The following is a 14337-nucleotide window of genomic DNA, read 5'->3' as shown; positions in this document are numbered from 1 at the left end:
TTAGGATATGGAGGACTAATTCCCCCCAGTGCCAAGACTTGTACAGTTTACTCAGCAGAACATCAATCAGGTTATTGGTTAAATAATTTCAGTGATGTAAGGAGGTTTCAGTAGTGTCATCCACTCAGAATCATCTACCCTTTTGAATCAATATGTACAGGATATAATAAAAAATTATCATTTACAGTGAGTAGCAAACCTTTCTGTAATAAAAACAATTTTGAAAAACAAATATTAGGACCATTCTGGGAATGTAGTTTTTATTTTTATACAATTAAACTGAATGTCACTATGATCAACACAATGTTACAAGTACGTTAGAGACCATTTCCTTTGAGTTCAGACAAGATGGAACTTTTATGTTGTAAACAGAAAGTCATGTCTTCTCATTGCTTCTTTGTTACCTGAATTCCTCCTCTGTTGATCTCAAACACACCAGCAAAAAGCTTTATTAATCCTTTTATATTCCTTTTATATTTATGGTTTTATTATGTCAAGATAGTTGGCAAATTAAATATCAATACCTCATAGCTTAACTGCCTAACTCATATTTTGGCAAGTATGACTGAGGTAATTATGCTATGTGGAAGCTATGTGGCTATCGATATATTACTTATTGGCGTACAGGGTATGGGTTTTGCTGCCTCTGCATTGGGGGCCAAGGGGTATGGGGATGCTGGCACCGGGGCGGTGCTGTCCCTATAGGTGGACTGGGTTGCATGGATCTGGCATGGAGGTGTTGCTAGAGGGGAGAAGGTGCTGCGGCTGCCCGCACTAAGGTGGGGTTGAACTGTGGACTGCTGTGCCCTCTTCAGGGCTGAGTCCTCTGGCAGCTTGGGGCTTGCTCTGGGTCTTGGTGGGGGCCTGGCCTGGTGGGTGGGCCAGAAGCTATGGTGGCTGGGGTTTAGTGGACTGGGGGTGTGGGGACATGGGGGACTGGCCCACCCATGATCCCCCCATGGTCCCCCATGTCCCCGCACAAACCTGACCTAATGGAGGTCAGGTTTGCTACTCTTTGCAAATGATCACTTAATTAGGATGCCATCTTGAGATATCCTTTTGTGGAGGAAATGTAATGCCCTACCACCCGGGATCCGATTTTTCAAACTTAAAACAGTTTGCGTGAGCAATTTTTGCATGTGGATTTAGCACGTTTGAAATGCAGGTACTAACTGGGACGTAAAAATAATTGGAAAATAATATATTTTCACGTACACTTTTGTTCGATTCAAATTCTTTGCAGAACAGTGATGACTTGATGTTTTCAAATTAGCAAAGCTATAACATACAGATTGCCAACTCTGACAACAAACTATTTTTAAGGTACTAATATTACGTTCAGGCTTAAATATTGTGGCTGTTTATGATAAAATCTGAACTCTTCAAACAAATACTAAAAATAAAAAAATAAAACAGAACTCGGTGATTCTCCGAAAAGAATTAAAAGATCAGAGGCAAAACTCTAATACATTAATTGACAGGCATGTTTGACTGTTATATTGTTAATACTGATTGGCCAATTTGTTGCAAGTTAAGTCAAGCAACAGTTTACAAGCTGTGTGTGCTCCTATGGTGTTGTCAGCCTGGACCAGCTGCCCCATGTGCACAACGATAGCGGAGGCCGTCCGCTACTCTGGACACAGCTCTGCCATCCTGCGCAATAACCTGTTATCCAATATTTTTATTAAAGGTGAAGTAGAATGTAGTCTCTGCCTAACTGGGTCGGTCCGGACCACAAACATAAAGCATCTGCTCGCAGAAGAACTTCAAACTCAACCTTCTGCATGCCCAAGTACGCACTCAGAGGCGCACAGCGCAAATGAACATATAGGAGAAATAATCTCATTAGGGTAGAAGCTGAGTTGACAAACCCGCTGGTGTGAATAGTGATGAAAAAGGTTAACCAACTGTAACTGTACAGAAACTAAGACTTACCCTCTCCCCTCCTTCTCTTTACTCATGTCTTCTTTCAGCTGTTCCAGTTTCTCTTCCATCTCCTTGCTTTCACTGGCCAGAGTTGTGGTGTCCAGTTGCAATTTTTGCAAGTTCCTATAGCAACAAAAACACATATACATGCATGCAATCAGGAATCTACAATCAATCACACAAATGACCTGCTCAGTCAGATTGGACAGCAAGGGTTTCATCGATTTATGTTCAATTCATCTTCTGCGCAAGCAGATCCCTGTTCACATGACTAAATCAATACTTCAATCAATTAGTTACTGGATCAGTGTACCGTTGAGCAAGGCATCAACCCAATCTATTTTCTGTAGGCATATGAGAAACTACAGTAAGAGACAGAACTGAGTCTTGTACTATAAAGAAAAAAAGACAAATATATTGATACATAGCACATGTTTAATCGGCTAAAAGAGATGCTGCACTGAAAACTGCAGAATCAAGTGTATAGGCTATAACATGGCTATAAGTACATTTTGTTGAAGCCTTTCTCATGATAAAATTTGAATGCCTATAGATCAGTAGGAGAAGAATTGCATGGTAGTCAAGGGTTGCTAATGGACTTCTGGTGAATGCCCTAAATCACATTATTGATCTCATCTTACCTGGCATTGAGCTTGATAGAACTGGTCTTGTTGTTAGGAACCACCAAGTCATTTAAATTCATGCTTCTTATTTCCAGTGACTGCAGTATTTTACCCAGGCCTTTCACTGTGCTTTAGCAAAGAGACACTCCTGCAGCAATAAAGAGATGGCATAAAACTTGCAATCATGTATTTCTCAGAGTTAATCACACACAGCTATAAATGAATAAAGCCACAGTGGAATGAGCAAAATATTTGATGAAAGAAGGATTTAACTTTCAGATCATTGTTAAAAATGTATATGGCAGGTATAGAGCTTTTACAGGTCCTTCTCAAAATATTAGCATATTGTGATAAAGTTCATTATTTTCCATAATGTCATGATGAAAATTTAACATTCATATATTTTAGATTCATTGCACACTAACTGAAATATTTCAGGTCTTTTATTGTCTTAATACGGATGATTTTGGCATACAGCTCATGAAAACCCAAAATTCCTATCTCACAAAATTAGCATATTTCATCCGACCAATAAAAGAAAAGTGTTTTTAATACAAAAAACGTCAACCTTCAAATAATCATGTACAGTTATGCACTCAATACTTGGTCGGGAATCCTTTTGCAGAAATGACTGCTTCAATGCAGCGTGGCATGGAGGCAATCAGCCTGTGGCACTGCTGAGGTCTTATGGAGGCCCAGGATACTTCGATAGCGGCCTTTAGCTCATCCAGAGTGTTGGGTCTTGAGTGAAGAGGGTAAGACACTGAAAGACATTTCTGAACGAATAGGCTGTTCTCAGAGTGCTGTATCAAGGCACCTCAGTGGGAAGTCTGTGGGAAGGAAAAAGTGTGGCAGAAAACGCTGCACAACGAGAAGAGGTGACCGGACCCTGAGGAAGATTGTGGAGAAGGGCCGATTCCAGACCTTGGGGGACCTGCGGAAGCAGTGGACTGAGTCTGGAGTAGAAACATCCAGAGCCACCGCGCCCAGGCGTGTGCAGGAAATGGGCTACAGGTGCCGCATTCCCCAGGTCAAGCCACTTTTGAACCAGAAACACCAGCAGAAGTGCCTGACCTGGGCTACAGAGAAGCAGCACTGGACTGTTGCTCAGTGGTCCAAAGTACTTTTTTCGGATGAAAGCAAATTCTGCATGTCATTCAGAAATCAAGGTGCCAGAGTCTGGAGGAAGACTGGGGAGAAGGAAATGCCAAAATGCCAGAAGTCCAGTGTCAAGTACCCACAGTCAGTGATGGTCTGGGGTGCCGTGTCAGCTGCTGGTGTTGGTCCACTGTGTTTTATCAAGGGCAGGGTCAATGCAGCTAGCTATCAGGAGATTTTGGAGCACTTCATGCTTCCATCTGCTGAAAAGCTTTATGGAGATGAAGATTTCATTTTTCAGCATGACCTGGCACCTGCTCACAGTGCCAAAACCACCGGTAAATGGTTTACTGATCATGGTATCACTGTGCTCAATTGGCCTGCCAACTCTCCTGACCTGAACCCCATAGAGAATCTGTGGGATATTGTGAAGAGAACGTTGAGAGACTCAAGACCCAACACTCTGGATGAGCTAAAGGCCGCTATCGAAGCATCCTGGGCCTCCATAAGACCTCAGCAGTGCCACAGGCTGATTGCCTCCATGCCACGCCGCATTGAAGCAGTCATTTCTGCAAAAGGATTCCCGACCAAGTATTGAGTGCATAACTGTACATGATTATTTGAAGGTTGACGTTTTTTGTATTAAAAACACTTTTCTTTTATTGGTCGGATGAAATATGCTAATTTTGTGAGATAAGAATTTTGGGTTTTCATGAGCTGTATGCCAAAATAATCTGTATTAAGACAATAAAAGACGTGAAATATTTCAGTTAGTGTGCAATGAATCTAAAATATATGAATGTTCAATTTTCATCAATACATTATGGAAAATAATGAACTTTATCACAATATGCTAATATTTTGAGAAGGACCTGTACATTATATAAGTTACACTTCTTTACATTAATTCCAGAAATGAAGGTTTTTTTTTTTCAACTATATTTTAACATACTGAGATACACCTTCACCTTGTACACTTGCACAATACAGCCGGTTAAAATATAAAAATGTGGTTAGCAGGTTGCTCTACGCAGTATTTTAACCTATTCTGGCTGGAGCCATTGAAAACAGTTTTCAAAACAAATAACCGAGAAATTCAATCAATTAAATCCACCATGTTCAGTTTCTTCAGTAACCCATAGACCACTAACTACAATCAACATTCTTTAGTTCACGTGTTTTTCCTATGTTATTCAAACTAACTGCCGCTAAAAAAAAAAAAAAAGCTATATTTATCTTAACCAATGGAAGCCGAAGCTGACGAACTTTAGCCCAAAGTCACAGCGCTTGAAGTATGTTGACACAACTAAGAGAAGATTAAACTTACCTTGAATCCGGGTGGATGTTTGTTTTCATATCATGTGTCGGTGTTGTGTTGTTTACTTATATTTTACTTTGCCGTATTTGAGTATGATGACCGCAGCTGCCTGCAAGCACATTGTTTCTGTTGGGACGTGGTCACCATGGCAACCGAAGCCGGAAGTTAATTTGCGTTGAATAAATTATCCCTTCCGTGTGCGCGTTGATATGAGATCTGCCTCCCTGCGGGTGTTTGATGACAAATCCTTAACTTTATACAGAGGACACAGCTAAAGCATCGATCCCGTTTTTGCCTAAATAATCATGAGTAGTGGGAGTTCTTTGGAAATAGTTCCTCTCTTAGCATCAATATAAATTTAATAGCACTGACCAAAGCTGACTTTTTTGTTGCTTTGAGTCACTGGAAATTTAAATCTCTTGATAGTTCATGTTGACAACCTCTAGAGAACAGAGGTAAAATTATTTCCCATAGGCCCCAATAAAAATCCTGAGGAATTCCTTTGAATAGACCAAAGTGAAAGCCAACAGGACTTGTGTCCATTAAAGGGGTTGTTTGTTGGGAAACTGTATTGCTGTGTATTTATCATAAAATTGCAAGTAAGTGCTATTTAGGAATATGCGCAACTTTTTTGCTTAACGTGAAAAGTTCAAAAGTCCTTTTTTGTCTTTCTTCAGTTTATTAAAAAAAGATTAAGGAGAAAAAGAATCCTGGTAATCTGCAAAGTAAGCACTTCCTTCACGTTACAGTTCAAGAAAAGAAATGTTGCTGATGTAACATCACTAGCAGCTTTTTTACAACCAACTGCTACATAACTAACAAAATGGTAAAAGCTTTGCATAAATAATTAATTTCACCTACAGATTATTTTTATTTTTATTTTTTGCAACTGGAGAACAAAAAATGTTTGGCTACTACTTGAAATGTAGTCATTCTTTTTGACAGATATTTTTAACAATTGTTAAAAATCAATCCTTTGTACCACTACCAGTGTTAATATTCTGAAATATTCTGTTTTCTTTTGTGATCTGCTTTACTTTATTCATTCTAAATAAATAAATCTCTATGACTTTGTTCAATATAATTTTATTATTGATTACTCCAAAAAGTTTTGCTAACCAATGTGTTGTCCACATTTTGTTTCATTACATCTACAAAGTTTTATAAATGTTATTAAGATTTTATGTGACAGACCAACACACAATAGAACACAGTTGTGAAGCTATGAGCAAAATGATACATGGTTTTAATTGTTTTAACTTATAAAAATCTGAGAATCTGCGCATTTGTATTCAGACCCTCTGAGTCATACTTTGTACAATTACCTTTAGCTGCGATTATAGGTGCAATTCTTTGGGGTATATGTCTATCTAGCTTTGCATATCAAAAGACAAAAATTCTTGCCCATTCTTATTTATTAAATAGCCAACACTCAGTCAGACTGGATGGAGAGTGTTTGTGAAATCCAAGTCTTGTCACAGATTGTCAGTTGGAATTATGCATGGACTTCTGACCAGGCCGTTCTAATGTATTATTATGCTTTATCATGCTTTGATCTAAACTATCTCATTGTAGCTATTGCTGAATGTTTGTTGTCCTAGAAACTGTACCTTCAGTTTCATTATTTGCAATCTTTTAGGATTGTGCTTTATTTAGCTGCATCCACTTTGACACCACCTTTGCCCAGCTTCTTTGTTCCTGCTAATGAACAAGAGACCACAGCATGAAGCTGCCACCATCACATTTCAGTTTGAGAATGGTGCATTGAAGATGGTGGGCAGGGTTAGTTTTCTTCCTTATAAATGTTTTACTTGTACAGTGGGGAGAACAAGTATTTGATACACTGCTGATTTTGCAGGTTTTCCCAATTGCAAAGTATGTAGAAGTCTTTAATTTTTATCATAGGTACTCTTCAACTGTGAGTGACGGACTCTAAAACAAAAACACAGAAAATCACAGAGCTGTGTAAGGACATCCAGGATAAAATAGTAGACAAGGCTGGGATGGGTTACAGGAAAATAGCCAAGCAGCTTGGTGGGAAGGCAACAACTGTTGTAAGAAAATGGAAGAAGTTCAAGATGATGCTAAATCTCCCTCAGTCTGAGGCTCCATGCAAGATCTCACCTCCTGCGGTATAAATGATCATGAGGAAGGTGAGGGATCAGCCCAGAACTACAGGGCATGACCTAGTCAATGACCTGAAGGGAGCTGGGACCACAGTCTCAAAGAACACCATTAGTAACACCGCCATGTATTAAAATCTTGGAGCACATGCAAGATCCACCTGCTCAAGTCAGCGCATGTCAAGGCACATCTGAAGTCTGCCAGTTAACATCTGGATGATCCAGAGGAGGAATGGGAGAAGGTCATGTGGTCTGACAAGACAAACATTTAGCTTTTTCGTCTAAACTCCACTTGGTGTGTTTGGAGGAAGAAGAAGGATGAGTATAACCCCAAGAACACCATCCCTACCATGAAGCATGGAGGTGGAAACATCATTCTTTGGACATCTGTCCCCTTGGCTTTTCTGCAAAGGGGACAGGACACCTGCACCATATTAAGGGGAGGATGGATCGGGGCCATGTATCAGGAGATCTTAGCCAACAACCTCCTCCCCTCAGTAAGGGCATGATGGGTCCTGGCTGGATCTTCCAGCATGACAATGACCCGAAGCACACAGCCAGGGCAACTAAGGAGTGGCTCCGTAAGAAGCATCTCAAGGTTCTGGAGCGGTCTAGCCAGTCTCCAGACCTGAACCCTTTGGAGGGAGCTGAAAGTTCTGTATGGAGGAGTGGTCCAAAATCCCTGCTGCAGCATGTGCAAACCTTGTCAAGAACAACAGGAAATGTCTGATATCTGTAATTGCAAACAAAGGTTTCTCTACCAAATATTAAGTTTTGTTTTTCTGATGTATCAAAGATGAAAATGAATTACTTAAAAATCAGACAATGTGATTTTCTGGATTTTTGTTTTAGGTTTCGTCACTCCCAGTTGAAGAGTACCTATGATAAAAATTTAAGACTTCTGCAGGCTTTGCAAGTGGGTAAACCTGCAAAATCGGTAGTGTATCAAATACTTGTTCTCCCCACTGTAGGCCGAAAGTCCAGTTTTGCTCCCATTTGAGCAGAGCACCTTCCTTCACAAAGAATGTCTTCTGAATCAGAAAGGCCAGATTTGAGGACTGCTCGACAAATAGTTGTCCTGTCAATAGACTGACCCAAGCTGTGTATCTCATCAGTTCTTCTAGTTACCATGGGCCTCTTGGCTGCTTTTGCCCAAACTGTCATTTTAGATTACCTAGGTGTGCAATTGTGTCCTACTCTTTTCATTTTCAAATTATTGATTAAACTGTGCTCTATGAAACTTTCAAAGCTTGGGCTATTGTTTCATAACCCAACCCAACGCTAAATATTTACTACTAAGGGGACTTCTGAAAGCATGTGGTTGTACAGAATTTTATTAAGTAAACACTATTGAGAATATTTTCAATGACACCATTCTCAAAATTGTTTTAGAACCTAAGCAGAAAACATCATTAAAGAGTTATACTTGTTTTTTCAATGTCATCCTAGGAGTGGGAATTTGTGGTTTGACAATAGTAAAAGCATTGTCAAACTGTGCCCCTAGCTTAACACCTTCTTTTAGCCCATTGGAATTGTTCTCGGATTTTTTCCACAACACAGCACAAAAATGGCCCACCAAGCACACATCCAGCTAATTCCTGAATTCTCCATTGTCTCCCTTGCCCGTTGTCTATCTCTCCCTCTTCCAATGTTGTTGGCATATGACCTATTGCTCCTGCCATCCGGGAAGTGTGGGTATATGACTTATTGAGCGTGCCTGTGAGTTTGTGAGTGTGGATGGTCATTAAGGGTTGTGACCTTCCAGCTGGATTCTGTCTATGCTGCTAAACAGTCACTCCCTCTCTTTCCTGTTCTCTGTCAGATCTGCCCGAATAGACAGCCTGGTGTGTAGTGGCATACCGATGAGTGGAAGACTGAGTAGAGAAGAAGAAGGGGTGGTACAAGGATGGTGCAAGGGGCTGAGAGGTATGGGGACAGGCATTGAGCCAAAAGGCTCATGAAAGAACAACACAAGAAAAAGAACAAGCGAGCATCATAATGCATGAAAGGGAGGGCTACAAGAACAGAGCAGTTGCAGGAAAAGGACAAGCACTGTACTGTGAAATGTCAGGGCTATTTAATTCATTAGGAGACAATGATCATGGCGCTGCACTGAATGTCATCTGTTGGGTTAAATATTTTTTAGACTGTGCAAATACTGGATACACTGTATACAGACTGTTCTGAAATGATTGGAAACCTTTTAAGAACACACAGTCCTAGCAGAAAGAATAGAAAGAAAGAAATCACCCAGTTAGAGTAAAAGTAATTCCTTGAACTCTCCCAGTAGATAATTATGGGCATTCATAAAAATAAAAAATAAACTGGAAAATAACACTGAGGACTTGGGATTTTTCATGCATTCTGGGACTGCACCTATTAACTGTTATTTAGAGAAAGAACACCAGCTGTCTATATTAGCATCCGATGTCAGGCATTTGTATTTATTCAGGCAGCTGTTATTTTCTATTTCCTTCTTATTTTGTAATCCTTTTCTACTGATCACATTTTTTGGAAGCCAGATGGACCTGAGCAGAAGAAAACACAGGATGGAAATTTATTAGATTTTCTTAAAAAATGGCACTGAAGTTTGTCTGATGCAGAGAATTTATCGACATAGAAATCATAAGGATCAAAATCAAAGAGGCATAGTACATGAAAATAGCAATGACTTATTTTTAGTGTGTCTTTAGTTATTGATGTTTGAGGTGCTTTATGTGTTGTTAGTTTATTTTTATTTCATGTAGATATATGCTTATTTCAGGCTTATTTTACAAGTGACTTTGACATCCCAAGAGTTGCTCTTGTTAAATGAAGACTAAGGACAGCTTTCCTGAATGCTAATGCTAATATTATTTTCTGCTTCTAAGAACAAATCTAAATTTATGAGCATTTGGCAAACTTCAATAAGTGTTAGAGCTAGTCAACTCTAACACATTATAGCCACATAGATCTGGAAAAATCCAATTTGGTTAGCTTTTTAGAAGTGCTGGAAGCTCTTACATAACACAAATATAGTAGAAAGGTATTCTGTATTTAATGCATCCTTATTTTCATTTTCAACTGCTGATTGACCTCTACTCTCTGAGCTCCAGTCTAGTCCTGCAGTATTTTAACCAAAGTATTCTCACCGGCCATTTTATTAGGTACATCTTGTTAGTACCGTGTTGGACCCCCTTTTGCCTTCAGAACTGCTTTAATCCTCCGTGGCATAGATTCAACAAGGTACTGGAAACATTCCTCAGAGAAATTGGTCCATATTGACATGATAGCATCACACAGATGCTGCAGATTTGTCGGCTGCACATCCATGATGCAAATCTCTTGTTCCCCCACATCCCAAAGGTGCTCTATTGGATTGAGATCTGCTGAATGTGGAAGCCATTTGAGTACAGTGAACTTATTGTCATGTTCAAGAATCCAGACTGAGATGATTCGTGCTTTATGACATGGCGCATTATCATGCTGGAAGTAACCATCAGAAGATGGGTCCACTGTGGTCATAAAGGGATGGACATGGTCAGCAACAATACTCAGGTAGGCTGTGGCGTTGACACTATGCTCAATTGGTACTAAGGGGCCCAAAGTCTGCCAAGAAAATATCCCCCACACCATTACACCACCACCACCAGCCTGAACCGTTGATACAAGGCAGGATAGATCCATGCTTTCATGTTGTTGACACCAAATTCTGACCCTACCATCCGAATGTCGGAGCAGAAATCAAGACTCATCAGACCAGGCAACGTTTTTCCAATCTTCTGTTCTCCAATTTTGGTGAGCCTGTGCGAATTGTAGCCTTGTTTCCTGTTCTTAGCTGACAGGAGTGGCACCCGGTGTGGTCTTCTGCTGCTGTAGCCCATCCACCTCAAGGTTCGATGTGTTGTGTGTTCAGAGATGCTCTTCTGCATGCCTTGGTTATAACGAGTGGTTATTGCCTTTCTATCAGCTCAAACCAGTCTGGCCATTCTCCTCTGACATCAACAAGGCATTTGCGCCCACAGAACTGCTGCTCACTGGTTATTTTCTCTTTTTTGGACCATTCTCTGTAAACCCTAGAGATGGTAGTGCATGAAAATCCTAGTAGATCAGCAGTTTCTGAAATACTCAGACCAGCCTGTCTGGCACCAACAACTACGTTCAAAGTCACTTAAATGGTAAATGGACTGAACTTATATAGCGCTTTTCCAGTCATACAGACTGCTCAAAGCACTTTACACTAGAGCCACATTCACCCAATTGCACTCACTAACACATTCATACACCAATACGCAGGCAACTTGAGGTTAGGGGCACATCGACCTATGGCAAGAGGAAGCTGGAATTGAACCCACAACCTTCTGATTGCAAGACGACTACTCTTCCTACTGAGCCACAGTCGCCCCACTTTAATCACCTTTCTTCCCTATTCTGATGCTCGGTTTGAACTGCAGCAGATTGTCATTGACCTACATGCCTAAATGTATTGAGCTGCTGCCATGTGATTGGCTGATTAGGAATTTACATTAATGAGCAGTTGGATAGGTGCACCTAATAAAGTGGCCGATGAGTGTATGTCACAAACAGTTTATGGAAATCTGGAGTGGACGAGTATGAGATTCTCACAATATGACAACAATGAATAAAAATACCATGGTCTTACAGTGTTTAGGTATAATCTTAAAATAAAATGTAAAACATGATGTTCTTTGAAAAGTAAAAGCAATCATTGATCCTATTGGAACATAACTACTAGGGGTGTAAAGTAGGTGAGTATAGCGTATCTATACTTACTTTGGATTTTATACATAGATTAAAAAACTCAAAATATAAACTAAACATGCAGTAAGTTTAGTAGTTGTTTTCATGTGATTATTGCAAAAAATATCTCATTTATTCAGTTTTGCTCTTTATTGAGTAACCCAAGGAGTCAAACAAACTGATATTTGCTAGTTCTTGTCATGATTTGAGGGTGTTTTGAGTTTTTGTTTGGGTTCTATTTATTCTTATTTTCAGTTTGTGTGTTGGATCCTGCTTCTGTTTATTATTTTACTGGTTGTGCTTCAGTTTCTCATTGTTTTCTAGTTTTTGTTCTGTACATTATTTTTTCTCCAGATTAGTTTGTATCATTGGATTTCTGTTTTGCCCATGTCACGATTTGTTCTCCCTGCCTCTGTCAGTATAGCAATCACCTTCATTCGGTCCACCCGTATCATGTAATCAGTCTTCTCGTTTCACCTGCACCATGCTCCATATATACAGCATCATTCTGTTTACTGATCGCGGAAACATCATTACATCTTGGCGTCGTCTGTGCCTGTACCTGTTTTGTTTTTGCCTTCTTTTGTGAGTGATTTGTGTTGCTTAAAATAAACCGTTTTTACTTACGGTTAAGATTTCTGTCCGTCTGCATTCTGGGGTCCTCCACCATAGCACATCTGACTTTTCTATCAGCTCAGGCTGCAAACGAAAAGTTACCTGCTTGAAAGACATGCCACTCGTAGTGTGTCAACTGTACTTTTAAAACAACTTTACCTGATTGGAAGTGAAGGGTGATATTCCTTTAACTTCCAAACTATGACTATCTATGTTATCGCAGCATGAAACGTTTCCAAACAGTTTTTTTTTTTTCTCGTTAGTGAGGGGAAAAAAGAGGGTGGCAATCTTTCAGCCAGCTGATAGGAGACATTCTGGACGGGATGCAATGTGTTACTCCATGTTCACAAGTGAAAGAAACTCCTGTCCCTGCAACATTTTCTCTGTACTTTAAACCATAGGAACAGTAACTGTGAAAGTTTCCTAGCTATTTTAAAACTGAAGGTTTTTTTGAATTTGAAGCCAGCCCATGGTTAAAGCCAAAACCTTTCTTTAAAATAATATAAAGAGAAGCTTGAACAAAACCGTGTGATTTATAGTATTTATGCTGTAAAAACCTTGTTTTTTTTTAATAATGAAGCTGTCACCATCACGGTTTAGTGTGCCACCCTGCAAGATGTCCAGCTAATTAAGCTCAACAAACTTCCTTTGAAAATTAGGAGCAATAATCAGATTCTAAGATGCCTTCCTCTGCAACTGCAAGACCTTATTAATGGCTTAATTTGCATTAGAAAAATATCTTAGGATTTGTTGAAAGTTTTTTTTATCTTTTCAGGAACTTCAGTTTGGAAATCAGGAACTGGAGCTTGTGGATGAAATTATACATGATTTTTGAGGCATGTATTATTCACAAGCATCATGTATCATTCATTTATTATTCCCATTTGTTGTTTTTCACTAATTCCAGACTGGGTCTTGGAGGTACCAGGTCCAGAGCTTCTCAACCTATCCGTTAGACTGATTCCAGACATCCCACTGTGGAAGCTCATTTCAGCCGCTAATATCCAGGATCTTGTTCTTTCAGTTATGATACACGTGCCATAACCTAAGGTGAGGGAGAGAAGTAGGCAGATTGATACATCAAGAGGTCTGTGCAGACCAGTCAGGTTCTTCCGCATCAAACTCATCCTTGTTGCCTTGCTTTGCATATTGGAGCACAGTCATGTTGGAACAGGGAGGAGCCATCCTCAAACTTCTTCCAAAAAGTTGGGACCATGAAATTGTCCAAAATGTCTTGTTAAGCTAAAACATTACAAGTTTCTTTCATTGAAAGTAAGGGGCTGAGCTCAACTCCTAAAAAACAGTCCCACACCATAATCCCCACTGCACAAAACTTGAGAAAATGCAGTCAGGTGTGTGCCATTCTCAAGGTCACTGCCAACCCAGACTCATCCATTGGATTGATCCACAGAGAACCATAATTTGTCACTCCATAGACCATGTTTCCACTGCTGTAGAGTCCAGTGGCTGCATGCTCTACACCACTGCATGCAACATTTTCCATTGCATTTGCTAATGTATGGCTTGGATGTCTCTGTTCAGCCATGTTCCCCATTCTATGAATCTTTCTATGCACTGTTCTTGAGCTAATCTGAAGACCTCATAAGGATTGGAGGTCTGTAGCAATTGACACAAAGTTGGCGACTTCTGATTTTACATGGCCTACCGCTTCATTGTAGAGTTGCTGACGTTCCCAAATCATTCCCACTTTTTCCTTTAACCATTAACAGTTGACTGTGGAATATTTAGTAGCAAGGACATGTCACAACTGGACTTATTGCACAGGTGGCTAAAATCACAGTTCAACACTGAAATTTACACATTTTTGTAAAAGTGTCGGAGTCTGGGAGTTTTCATGTATTGTTTTTTGCCTGCCGCTAACACTTACCCACCA

General features: G+C 39.9%; 1 protein-coding gene across 6 annotated transcripts in view; it reads right to left on the bottom strand.

Annotated features, from left to right (window-relative positions):
* zbbx (zinc finger, B-box domain containing) overlaps positions 1-5121 on the bottom strand; it is an 80314-nt gene extending 75193 nt beyond the window's left edge. For all 6 annotated transcript variants that reach the window (XR_007042268.1, XR_007042269.1, XR_007042270.1 and 3 more), the window contains exons 1-3: positions 4975-5121; positions 2568-2697; positions 1936-2049 (exon numbers count right to left, since the gene is read on the bottom strand). Coding sequence is in view for 3 of the 6 variants with exons in the window: in XM_047390885.1 (XP_047246841.1) it covers positions 1936-2049; positions 2568-2629 (176 nt within the window). In the remaining 3 variants the exon portion in view is untranslated. The remainder of the gene's footprint in view (positions 1-1935; positions 2050-2567; positions 2698-4974) is intronic.
* Positions 5122-14337: the final 9216 nt, after the last annotated feature.

This window comes from Girardinichthys multiradiatus, chromosome 18 (assembly GCF_021462225.1).
Source record: "Girardinichthys multiradiatus isolate DD_20200921_A chromosome 18, DD_fGirMul_XY1, whole genome shotgun sequence".
Lineage (NCBI taxonomy): Eukaryota > Metazoa > Chordata > Actinopteri > Cyprinodontiformes > Goodeidae > Girardinichthys > Girardinichthys multiradiatus.
The sequence above is the reverse complement of the archived record's forward strand: the minus strand, read 5'-3'. Positions and strand labels throughout refer to the sequence as shown.